Raw genomic sequence first — 14,025 nt, forward strand, 5'->3', positions numbered from 1 at the left:
GGCATGAGCAGAGATGCACAAAGGTATGTACACGTTTTCTCATTATGGCCCTCTTTTTCTGCTACAGCTCCTCTGGCGTGTGACTGTGTGAATTTGTGTAAATGAAGTGTGCTCATTTGTCTAAAAACACCTGCATGTGTGTGTGTGTGTGTGTGTGTGTGTGTGTGTGTGTGTGTGTGTTCCCACATGCGTGTGCGTATTCCCCTTTCAATTCCACTGTTGATTGAAACTACCATGGCTCTTAATAAGATGTGGCTAAAAGCACCAGAGGGCTGAAACGAGGCTTATAAATAATTTGCCTATTAATGCCTCCCCATTTTGTCTGCGAGGCCAGATTTGGCAACACTATCAGGTAGGAAACGAGTGGGCTGTGTTCAAGACATGAGGTCAAAAATGTGCCCAAATGGAAGGTTATCACTGGTTCAAGTCCATCATGATTAGGTGTGTAATTCTAAAGATGTAAGTCTGCGTAAAACGGAAGAACACAGGCGGTGTGTGTGTGTGTGTGTGTGTGTGTGTGTGTGTGTGTGTGTGTGTGTGTGTGTGTGTGTGTGTGCCTTGAGGAAAGACAGGTTGGTGATATGTTTTGTAAGTTTAATTAATGCACTGAGAGATGGCATTGTGCCAAATGCTTGAGGTGTTCCAAATGTGGTTTAACATCCTGTCACCTTTCAATAGCATGTAACTGTTCTCACACTCTCCTGTGTGCACAAACACACACACACGCCCTCAAGTCAGAGGTAAGATATGGAGAGATTACATATTCGTTTTTTTGCCCTTATTTTGAAAAAGACAATATTCCTATTAATCTGTTTACATGGCTAATGAAAATGAATAATCTTCACATGTTCCTGTTTGCATGCAGCCCTACATACTATAAGTGGAACGGCACTTGAGCCATTTTGCTTCTCTGCATCAAGATAGAATTTTAGTATTTTGTCTGGACAATTCTGGGACAGTAGAGAAACCTAGCACTACAAATAAAATTATTACATTTATGCATTGTGGGATATATATCATTTTAATTGTTAGGTGTTCACATTTGAAAAATAATGGCGCTGTCTGCAAATGCTGTGCGCTACGTGACACGCACAATTACACACACAAAATGATTCATTGAGAGAGAGCCACATGACAGCACTTCATGCACCTTGAGCCTCAGGTGTTGTGGCAAAGGTCTCTGCAAGGTGCTGTGGGAGGCCTGAAACTGATCATGGAGATCATGCTTGTGTTCTAAAAGTCAATTCCTTTCTGTGGCTTCTGCGCAAAAAGGGTAAAGTCTGACTGTCGAGGGTCATTGTCTGACAAAAAAATGCTGTGCTCTCTCCTCCGCATCTCTATCCATGTCCCAGAGGTGAGTAAAATTATATTTATTATATGGAGTAAAAGAACTTCAATTTGGGTCAACTGTTGTTAAGTCTGGGACAGTTGAGAAGTAGAATTTAGGATAATTGCGAGACACTGAAGAAAAAGTCAATTTGGGTGGTGGACTTCCTCATGAACACAGCCTCCCTCTTTCTTTTGTTCAACCATGCATCTCTACCTCTAACTGTTGTCTAGTTGGTTTATTTATAGCACACAGAGGAAGAAGCTGTGTGTTGCAAACTGTGGTAAAAACCCTAATTGTATATTCTAATTTTGCTGTATACATGTCAAAAAAATGCTCCTAAAACCTGAAAAATACCAGCATATCCCACTTGTTGAAATTGTTAAATGGTATAGTTAGACTTTATTCAAAATATCCAAACAGAATATTGTCATAATCTGAATTATAGTGAAAAATTTGTGTGCATGTAAACGTAACAAGTGTTACTGTATATCTACACACTTATGAGTGATTAGATTCATTTTGTAAACATAACTACAAATCTCTTCTCGCACTGTAACTTATCTATCCTTACACAGTAATCACAAAGCAAACATATGACAATGTCTACAAACCAAACACTAACACTTGATGTGACTAATGATCCTTAATCTGCTAAGAAGTTCCCATATATTAAAAGGTATTTGTGTAGTAAACCACGTTCACAATACGCTCATGTACAAAAACAAGCTAAATATCACGAAGACAAATGGGAGTGTTGGTGATTCAGGCTATCAAGCTGTGTTCTTATTTGTGTGCTAAAAACAAGTTTAGCCGGTTGACAGACTAACACAGACTAAATCTATCTCTACTGGCAGGGAGCTTTCGAGTTGTTAAAGTCTTTTATGAATCATAATTATGTGACTAATTAATCAGGGTTGGAGGCATTTTATTTAAGCTATATCAAGGTGTTAAAAATAGTTTCTGAGGTCAACAAAGACCACATTCAAAGCAGCAACTGGCTGCCTCTCTGCTGTGTTTCAGTGCTACAGTTTGTTTTTTATACAACTCAGCCTGTCAAGGTCTCACTGTGCATTTAGACAACGGTTCCCCTTTCAGCTGAGCATTTACATGTAGTAAAATAACCTTCTTTCATGTACATGTTCAACAAGAGTGCTGTTAGTAAAATCTAAGCAAATACGTGAAAGGACAAATGGCAACACATCTCACTGCATTATAACTGATAATGGAAAAACAAATCAAGGAGCTGTGGTTTGACTGGGTGCAGCCAAAAGTGACAACGGGAAAGCCTTATAACTCCTACTTTCGAAAAACTCTGTCAACATGGAATGACACTAAAGAAGTGTGAACCGAGCTGATAAATATAATACCAGTACAACAGATGTGATCACTGATTCTGGAAAAGCACAATCCGATTTTTATTTTAGGGTGTACTTTCCCTTTAAACAACAAGAATTGCAGTCTCTGTGATGGCAAAAGGCTCCTGGGCTTAATGTGTAACTATTCAGGTTGGTGCTTCCACCTCAACACGATCAGCCAACACACACCTCGAACACTGAAACACTTCTCTCACAGTTATCCATTATACAACAGACCAGAGCTGCATGTCAGGGCGACCAAGGTGAAGTGTGTTAATGTGTGCATGAGTGTGTGTGGTACTTACACATTGTGGAGGACACACCATCCACAGTGAGGGTCTCTGGAGCCTAAACACTCCCCACAAGTGGTGTACTGCTCGCAGCTCTCCACTGGAACTCTCACCACCTAGAGACACACCGAGAGACAGAGACAGACAGAGAAATGAAAGACGGACAAACAAAGAGAGAGGAGGAGATGATGAGGAAACAATTAGTATCCTCCTTGTAATCAAACTCTTAAGATGAGGATGAGTTTGAAAGCTTATCAGACTGATTCAATTCAGCAAACAGTCAGAGTGTACATTTGTGTTTGTGTCTGTGTACCTTCCTCACACTGAAGGAGAGCTAGTCTGTGAGGTGTGTGTGTGTGTGTGTGTGTGTGTGTGTGTGTGTGTGTGTGTGTGTGTGTGTGAGAGAGAGATGTGTGTGAGATGTGTGTGTGTGTGCATGTGTGTGTTCTGGTGAGTGATTCTGGTCCAGCGGTGTGTGACAGCCTCTGGTGGAGCATGTACAGGAGAGGGATCGCAATGCATGCTGGGACACCTGACAGGTGGCTGTGGCAACAGAGCTGTGATTGACAGATGACCTCAAAAACCAATGGGATGTAGAGGAGCAGAAAGAAAGACCCCCGGTGTGTGTGTAGTTGTGTGTGTATTAAAGTGTCTGTACAAGGTCTGTGCATCAAGACCGTAGTGCATTTATGTGACAAAACTTGGTGTGTGTGTGTGTTTCACTGGATGTACGAGCTTGGTGACAGGCTACAGATGTTGCCTTAGAAACGAGATCAAGTGTTCAAGTTAGCCCTCCACTCTTGTTAAAGGTGATGACAGATGGTTCACAACATGGCCCCAATGGGTCTGAAAGTGTGTGTGTGTGTATTTCAAGATATTTGCGAGAGCTTCAGTGTGTTTAAGTGTGTGACAGATTGCTAGCATATGCGCAAAATGCTATTGTGAAACAAAGTACGTAGGCACGTGTGTTTGCGCGTCTGTGTGTGCACATGTGTTCAAAGTGTCAGCAACCGCATCAACTTTTCTTCACCAATGGGCCCCATGTTGATAAGTCGCTTGATCCCCCTCCAATGGTGTGTCTGTGTGTGTGTGTGTGTGTGTGTGTGTGTGTGTGTGTGTGTGTGTGCATGTATCAAATTGCCACTTTAAAATCATGCAGCTGAGAGTGAGCCAGTTGATCAGTAAGTAACAGCCTTTAACAACCTTACCCCTGGGTAACACTATTAGAACTACAGATTTAACCATGAGAACTCCATCCAAGTGGCATGTGGGGACTAAAGTAGTGTCTGGCCCAGTGGGGGCTGACTTTTTTATGAGGTAGAGATAGGAGGGGGGTAGAGGGAGAGATATATGGAGGGATAAGAGAAAAGAAAAACATATGGCGGACAGAGAGCAGAGGCCTGAGGTAAGAGATAAAGCTGGTTAGCAGCAGGATGGAAACCAGGCGGACAAAGGAACGCAGCACTGAAATATTAAACTGAAGCCGTGGATTCCTCCATGAGCTTTAAGTACAACACAGATATGAGATAGCTATGACATGATGGAACTCATTTATGCTCTGAAATGTCTTGTATCAGCCTGGCCTTGGGGCTTTTTGATGCAACAATACTACTCGGGCAGACAGCAGACAGACAAAAACACTTGACACTGTGCGCCACTAATCTGCCTTTTCTTTCTTTTCTCAGTTCCCTTCTTTTCCCCACTAGGACTGTCGCAATAACCACGACTTTGAAATACTGCAGTATTGACAAGCCAACAGCAGGGGATAGCAAGCAAACGCAACAGCCACTACGTTCATGTTTGTTCTTTTTTTTAACAAGGAGGTCAGGTTCTAAAGGTGTGTTAAATTAATTAATCAGTTCCTTCAAAAACAATTTGAGAAGCAACATGAGGGCCAGTAATGGTTCAAACTCGAGGACGGACTGATAGCGGTTGTTTGTGACCTGACTTCAAACTTGAAAGCTGTACATTTTGCCATGTTTTATCTTGTTTTAGTGTTTATTTCATAGCTCACCCTGCTGAACATGCTGTTAGCATGTTGCTGGGGCAATGATGGACTAATGTTCCAACACTGCAACAAATGTTTTTCATGTTGCTTTTTGTGAAATTTTATACTACAACGCTAACGTTAGCTCAGCTAGCATTAGTTTTATTGTTACACGGAAGCCTGTTCTGTTCTGTGCCAGTGTGTGTGTGTTGCTGCTGGACGTAGTGTTAAAGTTACTTCATAGACATGCCCTGAAGGTAATGATACAGCTACGTGTGTAAAAGAAATGGTCAAACTGCAGGAAATCAGTGAAGTGAGAGTTACACTTAATGATAACGTTAGACTTGCACAACATTGCCTCATTCATCCCAAGTACTGAGTATGTAATCTGCAAAAACAAACAAAACAATGACGCTAATACCACAACCTAAATAACTGTAGGGGAAATTGCATCACTGTGATAGCCCTTTTGTCCGCTATACACATTTAGTTATTTCCATTGCTCTCTATATTCCTTCTGCTTGTTTTTCTGCACCGCAATCTTCTTTCCAAAGTGTATCCTTCTCCAAGCATCTCATTTATTCCTTTTACAGACTGAAACATGCCGTTACTCCTCCAATTTAAAGTCAATACAGACCCCAGTACAGTAGATTTCTAGCTGGCTAGTTGCCCAGAAAGAAAGACAGATGAAATGATGCAAACTAGCAGTAGTGGGGGAAGTGAGGGAGGTGGTCATCTACTGGAAGTGCTGGCTGGATGGATGAATAGAGGGAAAGAGAGGTATAATGGAAGACACACACAGGGCGAATCGGTGAGGACATTGTGCTGAGTGGATGGGATATGGTGGCAGACGGCTGCTATGTGTCATTGTCAGAATGAGTGTGAGCCTAGTTTTCATCTGAAAGGAGAGCTGAAAGAAGGATGGAACAAGGGATTGGTGTGTCTTAGATAATAGAGGGATGACAGAAGGGGGAAAGGAGTGGGAATGAATGAGCAGATAATGGAGAGATGGATGACAAAAAAAAGCAGCTATGGTTAAGGAGATGTGACTGGACACCTCAAGAGAGAGAAATCATCACATAATGTCGTTCGCACAGTTTACAATTTAACAAAAAATGGGGAGAAGGAGCAAGAATGGCCTGTTCCTCATATCATCACAGACGCGAACCAATTCCACCTCTCTTCTTCATAAATCATTATGACTGTGATTAAGGACAATGGTCCACATAAATCATACTAACACTATGGGTCCTTGGTGAGCAAGCATAACCTTATCACTGCCCTGTGTAATGATAGATATGGCCTATTGTTCACAGTGGATCCTGTGCTAGTAGTAGTGAACACACTATGGCAGGCCCATTCAATTACATTGATTTGAAAAAGGTATAGTGCCAAGGGGTCAGACATTTACATTTTCTATGTCTGAGCTGTAAAGTTATGAATTTAAATGTGTAAAACTTTTTTTGTGTTTTTCACCACTTGTGACCTCAATCTCGCCTCTTTTCACTCTGTTCTCCAATTACAGCAGGGCAAGTATTTCGATCTACTTTCTCCTTTCCTATTTTTTGTATTTAAATATGTTATGTGCTAGGCTCGTCTAAGCTGAAAAGAATTTTGAGGATGGTTAAAAGACATTGCTGGGACACCTGAAAAAATAACATATCCACATCTTAAATTAACTTATGTTAGCAAAAAGCTAACTGCCTATCTATTCCACACTAAGCTTTAGCTAGCTAGTTACCTAGAATTTTGCTAACATTAGCTAGTTAGCTAGTTAGCATTCTGCTAACATTAGTCAACTTAATATGTCACCCTATAAGTTGCTTTTACAGGAAAAGGAGAAAGGCTGGGGTAGTTTGCTCAAGCACAGAGCAAAAAATAGTGGAAAAAACAACACACCTTAATCCACGATTAAAGGTAACATGTTTTAATAAATTGCATTTAGCATCTTTTTTTCATTCAGTTTAAGCCTCCTAAATTTCCGCTGCTTGAAGAGCCTGGCTTAAAACTTTCTAAAAGAAATTGGCTCAGCATGACAACCAATGAATGGGCGAATTAGCCTGCTACTATAATGATGATCTTCTAATCAACATGTAAACACTCACTACCTTAGAATGTTAGCAGGTTACTTAAATAAAATCCAAATTATATTTTTTTTTCAGATTTATGAATCAAATGACTTGGTCACATATTGAAAAGGTCTGCACTCTAGTGCTATTTAGTGAGAGTGGCACAGAGCGGTTGATGTGGTAGGGAGGCTATGATGGTTGTTTTTCCCACTGAGGATATAAAATGCTTTACTGGAGCTGGGAATATATTTGTATAACTGCATGCAGACCCAAAACACGTGTGCCTGCGTGTGTTGGGAATTCTGCTTATCCACAGACACACACATATACACACTCCCTTGCTGTCTTCCCTCTTACTGTCTCTCTCGATGGCTCTTTTAATGAAAGCCAATTCCCGACAGCGTGCCACATTACTCCTTTAAATGACCTTATAAACCAAGCCCGCCATCTCCTCTCTCTTGCCATCTCCTTATTTACAATAGCATCCAGCGCTGTAACTCAATTCTCTTTCCTTGCGCTCTCGCTTCCTCTCTCGTCAGCCCCTCTACCCTGACCATATCGCAATGCCATGACATCTCCTTTATGCTATAAACTTTCCACCTTTCCTCTCCAATCTGTTTTTACAGAGCACTATCACCTGCCTTTAAACGTCCCACTAACAGGCTTTGCGACGGTCACCCCCAAACCCCAAAGGACCTGTAAAGCTTTCAGCGCTACTTTTCATTGGTTGTTAAATCTGGAGACATAAAAGGATCGGCCTTGTTGCGGATTCTTTTTTTAAACATTCAAACACAAGGGGAGTCTATAGTAGAGGAGCAGAGGAGGGGGCGTAGCTGAGACGTCTACCAGAAGAGGGTTACACCGTCTGGGAGCCAAGAGGAAGAAAATCACAGTTTATTTTCAGTTATTTTTAGATATCTGCATGAGACTCTGCATCATAAATTAGTAACACCCGTGCCTCCTTCAGCAACTACCACTGAACCTCTTCTGCTTCATGCTTAACCTCATATGCCTTTAATCCTGCAACAGCAGAGAAATTTGTTTTTTCCAGGGTGCTTCCAAAGGTCAAAGTGTAGAATTAGAATTAAAGGAGAGAACATGCATCCAGTCAGCTTGCCATAGATACATTTAAGAAAACTGCATGTATTTGGGGGAAAAAGTCACATGTTCTAAAGAGCTCATGAACTTGTGGCTCTTTTATTGCTCCTCTCCATTCCTCCAAACTGTACTCTGTAATCTTAACTAGCCGTGGTTAAGAAGAAAAGAAAATTGGAGGAAAGAGTCCAATTGAAAGCAAAAATCAAAGACAAAATACGTTTTCCTTGCTTGGTGATTTCTTGTTTACCGGCAGCTGATGGATGGAGCAGACAGCAAGAAGAGGAAGATGAGGAAAATAAGGAGAGGTGATCGCCTGTCATCATCACACCGTCGTTTCCTATCTGTAAAACTGACATTAACAACACCTGCATTATTTCACTAACTGTCAATCATTGTCCTTCTTCTCAAAGTTTAAACAGACAGTTCACACCCAAAATACATATTTTTCCTCTTACCTGTAGTGCTAATTATCCATCTAGACTGTTTCGGACATATCAGCCATAGAGATGTCTGCCTGTCATAACACAGAATCAGGGGTGCATCTACTCATGGAATAGAGGCTCACGCTCATCACAGAGCAGGATGAAAACACTAACAGGGTCCTCAGAGTATGAACATTTCTTCCGCATGGTGATACACTTGGCAGGTGTAATTCTGTAGCAAGAAAATAGTTCCTACATGAAACACAACGTGGATTATCTTATTATCTATCTATCTGGAAAGAGACATTACCTCTGAGTTTTTCACATTTTCTTTTTTTGGTGCTGGAAGGAAACAGCTATAGACATGAAAAAAAAATCAATATCTACCAACATGTCCACTAAATGCTGCTGGTGTCATAGTTTGGGATTTTGAGTTGTTTCCTGTTTTATTTTTAAATTTCTTGCCTCCCCTTTGTTTCTGTTGATCACAGATTTTACCTATCATTGATTAGTTTCTCTCTGTATTCAGCCTTGTGTCTTTCCCCCCTTAGTTTGTGATTGTCCTCATGTTGAGCATCCCAGACTTTTCATGTGTTTTCCTGTGATTGCAGACTTGTACCTTGTTTTGGATTTTTGGATTTTGGCAGCTTTTGCTATTTGTGTTTGGACTGTATCTTCATACTCAGAGACCTATAGTATATTTATTTTGGTTATTAAAGCTTTTGAACTGCTCCTGCTCAGCCTTGTTCTGCATTTTTGGGTCTGTCATCCTTGTTTTACTTGCCTTATTTGACACATTGCAGGGTGACAGTGACATAAAAATAGACAGACTGATACATCTGGACTTATTTGTTAGGGTGCAACTGTAGCTTCATCATGTCCTGCAGTCGTCATTACTGTAATTCATGTCGTCACCTTCTGCTAGGCCATCACTGTGTCACGCCTGCAATGGAGCATTAGAAATGGGAGCTCTTCCTACCCCTGGTAGCTTTTCCGGCTATCCCTTTGGCATACAGTGCAGAAACATGGCTCTCAACAGGGTGTCCATGTAAGCGAGCTAGTTCTCCCAGCGCTAGAATACCTGCTCAGGGGGGCTTGAGAGGGCAGAGGGGGTGGGAGTGTTGTATCAAAGGCTAGGTTAGCATGTGTGCATTGACTGGAATGTAAGGGGCTTATGAGATCAATGGCTGGCTAGGAGCTTGATGTGTTGACTGATTGGAGATAAGCAGCAAAGCAAACAAGACGGAGAGTTTGGGACTGAGAAGGATGCAGTGGGTGCTGAAGGATGAGAGGGAGGATGGGCAAAGAGAGGGATGATGGGTAAGGAGAGGGAGGATGGATAAAGGCTGGGTAGTAGGAGAAATGAAAAGTGTGAAACAGCAATCACATCATTGTGTTCCATCGAAAAATCATCTGCTGTCACATTCAATTTGCTGAATGATGTCCAAATACTAAATCACTGTAACACTGCAGAGATGTTATTGACAGATCTGGCCATTGTGGTCAACTCAAATTGTTTGCTGCAAACCTGTTTTAGTGAATTACATCTTTATGTGTCACAGTGGAAGAAAATGGTGCCCACTGTGATAGCTGTAATCTCTTGTTTTCTCTCTCAAAACTCACTCCCCGCAGTATTTTTTGCGCCCACTGCCCTTCCTGCCTCCCTCGCTATCTTTATCTCTCTCATATTGTGTTTTGTCTGCTGTTTCTCCCTCCAGATGAGCTCTCCTCCTCTTTCACTTCCTTAATTTATCTTTTTATCCCTTTTCTCCTGTGCTGGGCTCAATTATTCATCCGCTTCATTGTTTTTCCTCTTCTGAAATAGTGTTTTGATCTCCTCTTCTATACTCCATCCCGGTGAAAACAAGAGGCAGATCAAACAACTTATTTATTTGTCATTTGTGTGCGCACGTATCGTGAGTTCAAGGCCAATAAAGATGACAACTCAAATTCCAATTCTCCTCGAAAGCCACAGGGAGACAACATATACACAGTACACACACAGAGAGGGCACATGCATAAGACAGCACTGCAGCTGTCTGAGTGCTTTCTCAGTTCAAAATGTGTGTTTGTAAGCACCTTCAAACTAATATAGAAGCACCTTCACATAATGTAGTAGTAAAACTTTTAAAGAGAATTCACCCAGCTTACCTTCACGAAACCTATCAGTGATCGTTTGATCATGATTCAGCCTTTGGGATCAATCAATGTTTTGGGGCTTCCGGTGTAGCCAGTGGATATCTGGATCACAGATACACCGACCAAGACTTCCTCTTCAGTGCATTAGTCATACTTTACTGCAGGGTTGGGCAATGTCTACTGAATTGGCATATGACAATGTCAACAGTGAAACATTACAATGTAAGATTATGTAATTGACGTTGTTTTTATATGTATGCATGTTGGATATTAATTACAAATTTGGCAGTACTTTATGCTGTTTTCCCTTTAGTAAATCAGGCACAAGATGCTGTTCTAGTAAACCCATGCATCATTTTTGTGCTCTCTGGTTGACACTGTATATCAGTTAAATAAAGTCAATACAGTAGAGGACTGACAGACATCATGATGGATTCAGCCCAACCATAGTTTATAGTCTGATTAGCAACAATACACAAACAACAATACTTTTTGTAGGTGTTTTAGATTCAGTCAACATTTCAGCTAATCTCTGTAAACAGAAATCTGCATGACTGCAAATAAAAAGCAAATAAAAAGCTAATAAAAAGCTGAATTCTCATTAGACGACAACAGCAGATTGGTGCTGAGCTTGTATTTTGAACAATGCCTTCCACCTCTTTTGCTCTCCACACCGACTGTTCACCTGCATAGCACCAAGGAAAACTTAAATGTGATTGGTCTATACTACTCGGACAACTGCCTGAAACCAGAATGCTTCCGATACCAAAGTCTTGTCCTTTGTCTTTATAGAGATTACCCTACTTCTAAAAAAAAAAAAAAAAAACACCTGCACCTGCCAAAACTACCTTTGGAAAAATGAAACATTTTGTCTTTATAGAAAGATATATCTAAAATAAGTTAAAGAGTGAATCAATCATTAGTACTGACTACACAAGCTAAGAGTGTGTAAAAAAGTAAGGCAAACAAAAATAAAGAAAAGAAAGATATGGGGTCTCATCACTCTTCATTGCCCCCCTCATCACATGGACATTCCCATTAACTCTTCCAAACAGGGCTAATCTCAAACTATAGGTCAATACTCTCTCAGTCTTTGTGTAGTCATTTGTCCATAATACTCTGTCCCTCCTGTGAGACAGAGACTGATAGAAAGAGAGAAGAGAGCGAACAACAAAGTGGAATGAAAGAGTGAAAGGAGAAAAGTGAGACAGAGACAAAGGATGAGACAGAGATTGAAAAACCAAAGAAAACAAAGAAATGGAAGAAAAGAGACTGTAGAGAGAGAGAAAAGGAGAGAAAGAGGTAAATGTGACCGGCTAAGGTAGACAGGCCTAGGGGTCTTCTAATTAAGTGAGGATGGGAGAGGCCGGCGGCCTGGTAAATGACTCTGTCACTTTAGTAAATGGACTTGGTGAGGAGTGAGGAGCCACACAGCTGGCATTTCCATTAGCACTGCCAAGCAACCCACCACCATATACACAGACAGAGAGAAGCAGAAGAGAGAAAGAGGGGGAAAAATGCTGCTTTTCTTTATTCACTCTCACAGGAGTTGCTGGGTGGAAGTCACGCCTCGTAGGTGTATGGATGAATAGTGATTGTGGCAAAGAACTGAGCAGAATAAACAAAATCTGTCTGATTGACTCTATGCTAATATGTATGCTGTCATTCAAGATTACTGCCTGCATGTTTTACAGGAGCTTTTCAAATATCACAATGACTACATTGCAAATTAGAAGGAACTGGTTGAAACAAATGAAGATAAAAGAGTCATATTTCTTGATTTCACTAAAAGGAGAAAATACTTAATAAACTCATACCTGCATGCAACCATGAGCAAGACAGACAAGTGACTTGGCCCTTGGGTTTGTTAGTCATTAGTGCTGAATTAGTCAACAACACAATAAGGCAGAAAATTAAGGGGGATGTCCAGCAAAACTGATGTAGCAGAAGACGAGACATCCAGACTTTTAGGGTGTTTTCACATTGACAAGCTGTGCCCGAATACAGTACACAGTGTTCACACTAATCAAATGAACTGGACTTTGAGGTCAAGTGTATTTGGATCCAGGCCTGGGTCCCTCATGTGAAAGCCTCATTAGTCTGTAGTCTTTTCCCATAATGAAACTACATAAGAGCTTTCCTGAGACTCTTCTTGCTGGTAAAAACCAAAGTCCTTTATGCTCCATGTGTCCAGTTGATAACACAGACATGTCAGAAAAAAATAAGCAACTTGAAGAAGTTACATTGAGTTCTGGGAAATTATGATGCATGTTTTACACTTTTTTAAGGACAAAAAGATTAACTGGAAAAAAAAATCAACCAATAATGAAAATAATCATTTGTTACACTTCTAGTTACTGCGCACAAATGTCTTTCCAGCTGTGTTTATCAACATCATGTTCATCTTTCTGTAATTTCCAACGGTGAACACTGGAAGAAAATTTGCCTTCTGCTTTTCCACACCACTTGTTCCCCCCGTTTGATACTTCATAACTGGGTCTGACGAGGCCCGCTGTGCATGAATTTGAAAAGAAATTTGACTCAAATTCAAAACAATTCCCGGTGCTGTCATGCATGAGCGACACTTCACTGTTCCACCGAGTGTGGCTTGCGGTTACGGCAAGGGACTGAATACGGTGATGTGCCACTCGGAGCGGCTCCGCGGGGCCATGCCAGCTTTTGATTGGCCTCATCCAATGACAATCAGTCAGAGGCGCATCTTTCCGCCCCAATCACTGTCAAGCAACAGGAGGACCGAATTGTACGGTGGGTTGATAGTGACGGAGAAGAAAGGGGAGGAGGGGTGAGATGGAGGGAGAGAGAAACCATTAACCTCCCTATCCATCTCGTCCTCTTTCCTAACCCTATCAGTCTGCTCTATCACGCCATCCTTTGGGAAAAGACGGCGGAGTAAAACAGAGAGAGATGAGAGAAAGACAGAGCTATCTAGTGACAGCTAGACTTCCATTAGGACTGATAGCATCACACCCAAGACAAGTGTCTGAGCACACTTTTCTGATGGTGCACGCACACACTCAATCAAGTACACAGTTTTTTTTAAGAGGGGAAAACCCATGAGAATGATACGACAGGAAAGACGGAAGTGAGAGGAAAGGCAGGAAATACAATTAAAAGAAAAAGAGAAAAGTTTCAGATATTAAGAGACATGGAAACCATCCCTCTCTGGCTAATGATGGCATCTTGGTCAGTCTCCTCTGCCACTCTTAGAGGGAATTAGTTTCATTTCTCTCTGTTTATGTTTTCTTTCTCTTCTTTCATCAAATTACCAGCATGAGGGGAGTAGGGATGTAAGAATTATTCTAATCAATGATTAA

At 41.2% G+C, this 14,025-nt stretch overlaps 1 protein-coding gene across 4 annotated transcripts in view; it reads right to left on the bottom strand.

Annotated features, from left to right (window-relative positions):
• The window catches only part of plxna1b (plexin A1b), a 255,750-nt gene that overhangs the window by 121,378 nt on the left and 120,347 nt on the right, over positions 1 to 14,025 (bottom strand). For all 4 annotated transcript variants that reach the window (XM_084730314.1, XM_084730297.1, XM_084730306.1 and 1 more), the window contains exon 5: positions 2,991 to 3,091. In XM_084730314.1, the coding sequence (XP_084586440.1) occupies positions 2,991 to 3,091 (101 nt within the window). The remainder of the gene's footprint in view (positions 1 to 2,990; positions 3,092 to 14,025) is intronic.

The sequence above is a fragment of the Lutjanus erythropterus genome, chromosome 2 (assembly GCF_056507025.1).
Source record: "Lutjanus erythropterus isolate fLutEry1 chromosome 2, fLutEry1.hap2, whole genome shotgun sequence".
Taxonomy (NCBI): Eukaryota; Metazoa; Chordata; class Actinopteri; order Lutjaniformes; family Lutjanidae; genus Lutjanus; species Lutjanus erythropterus.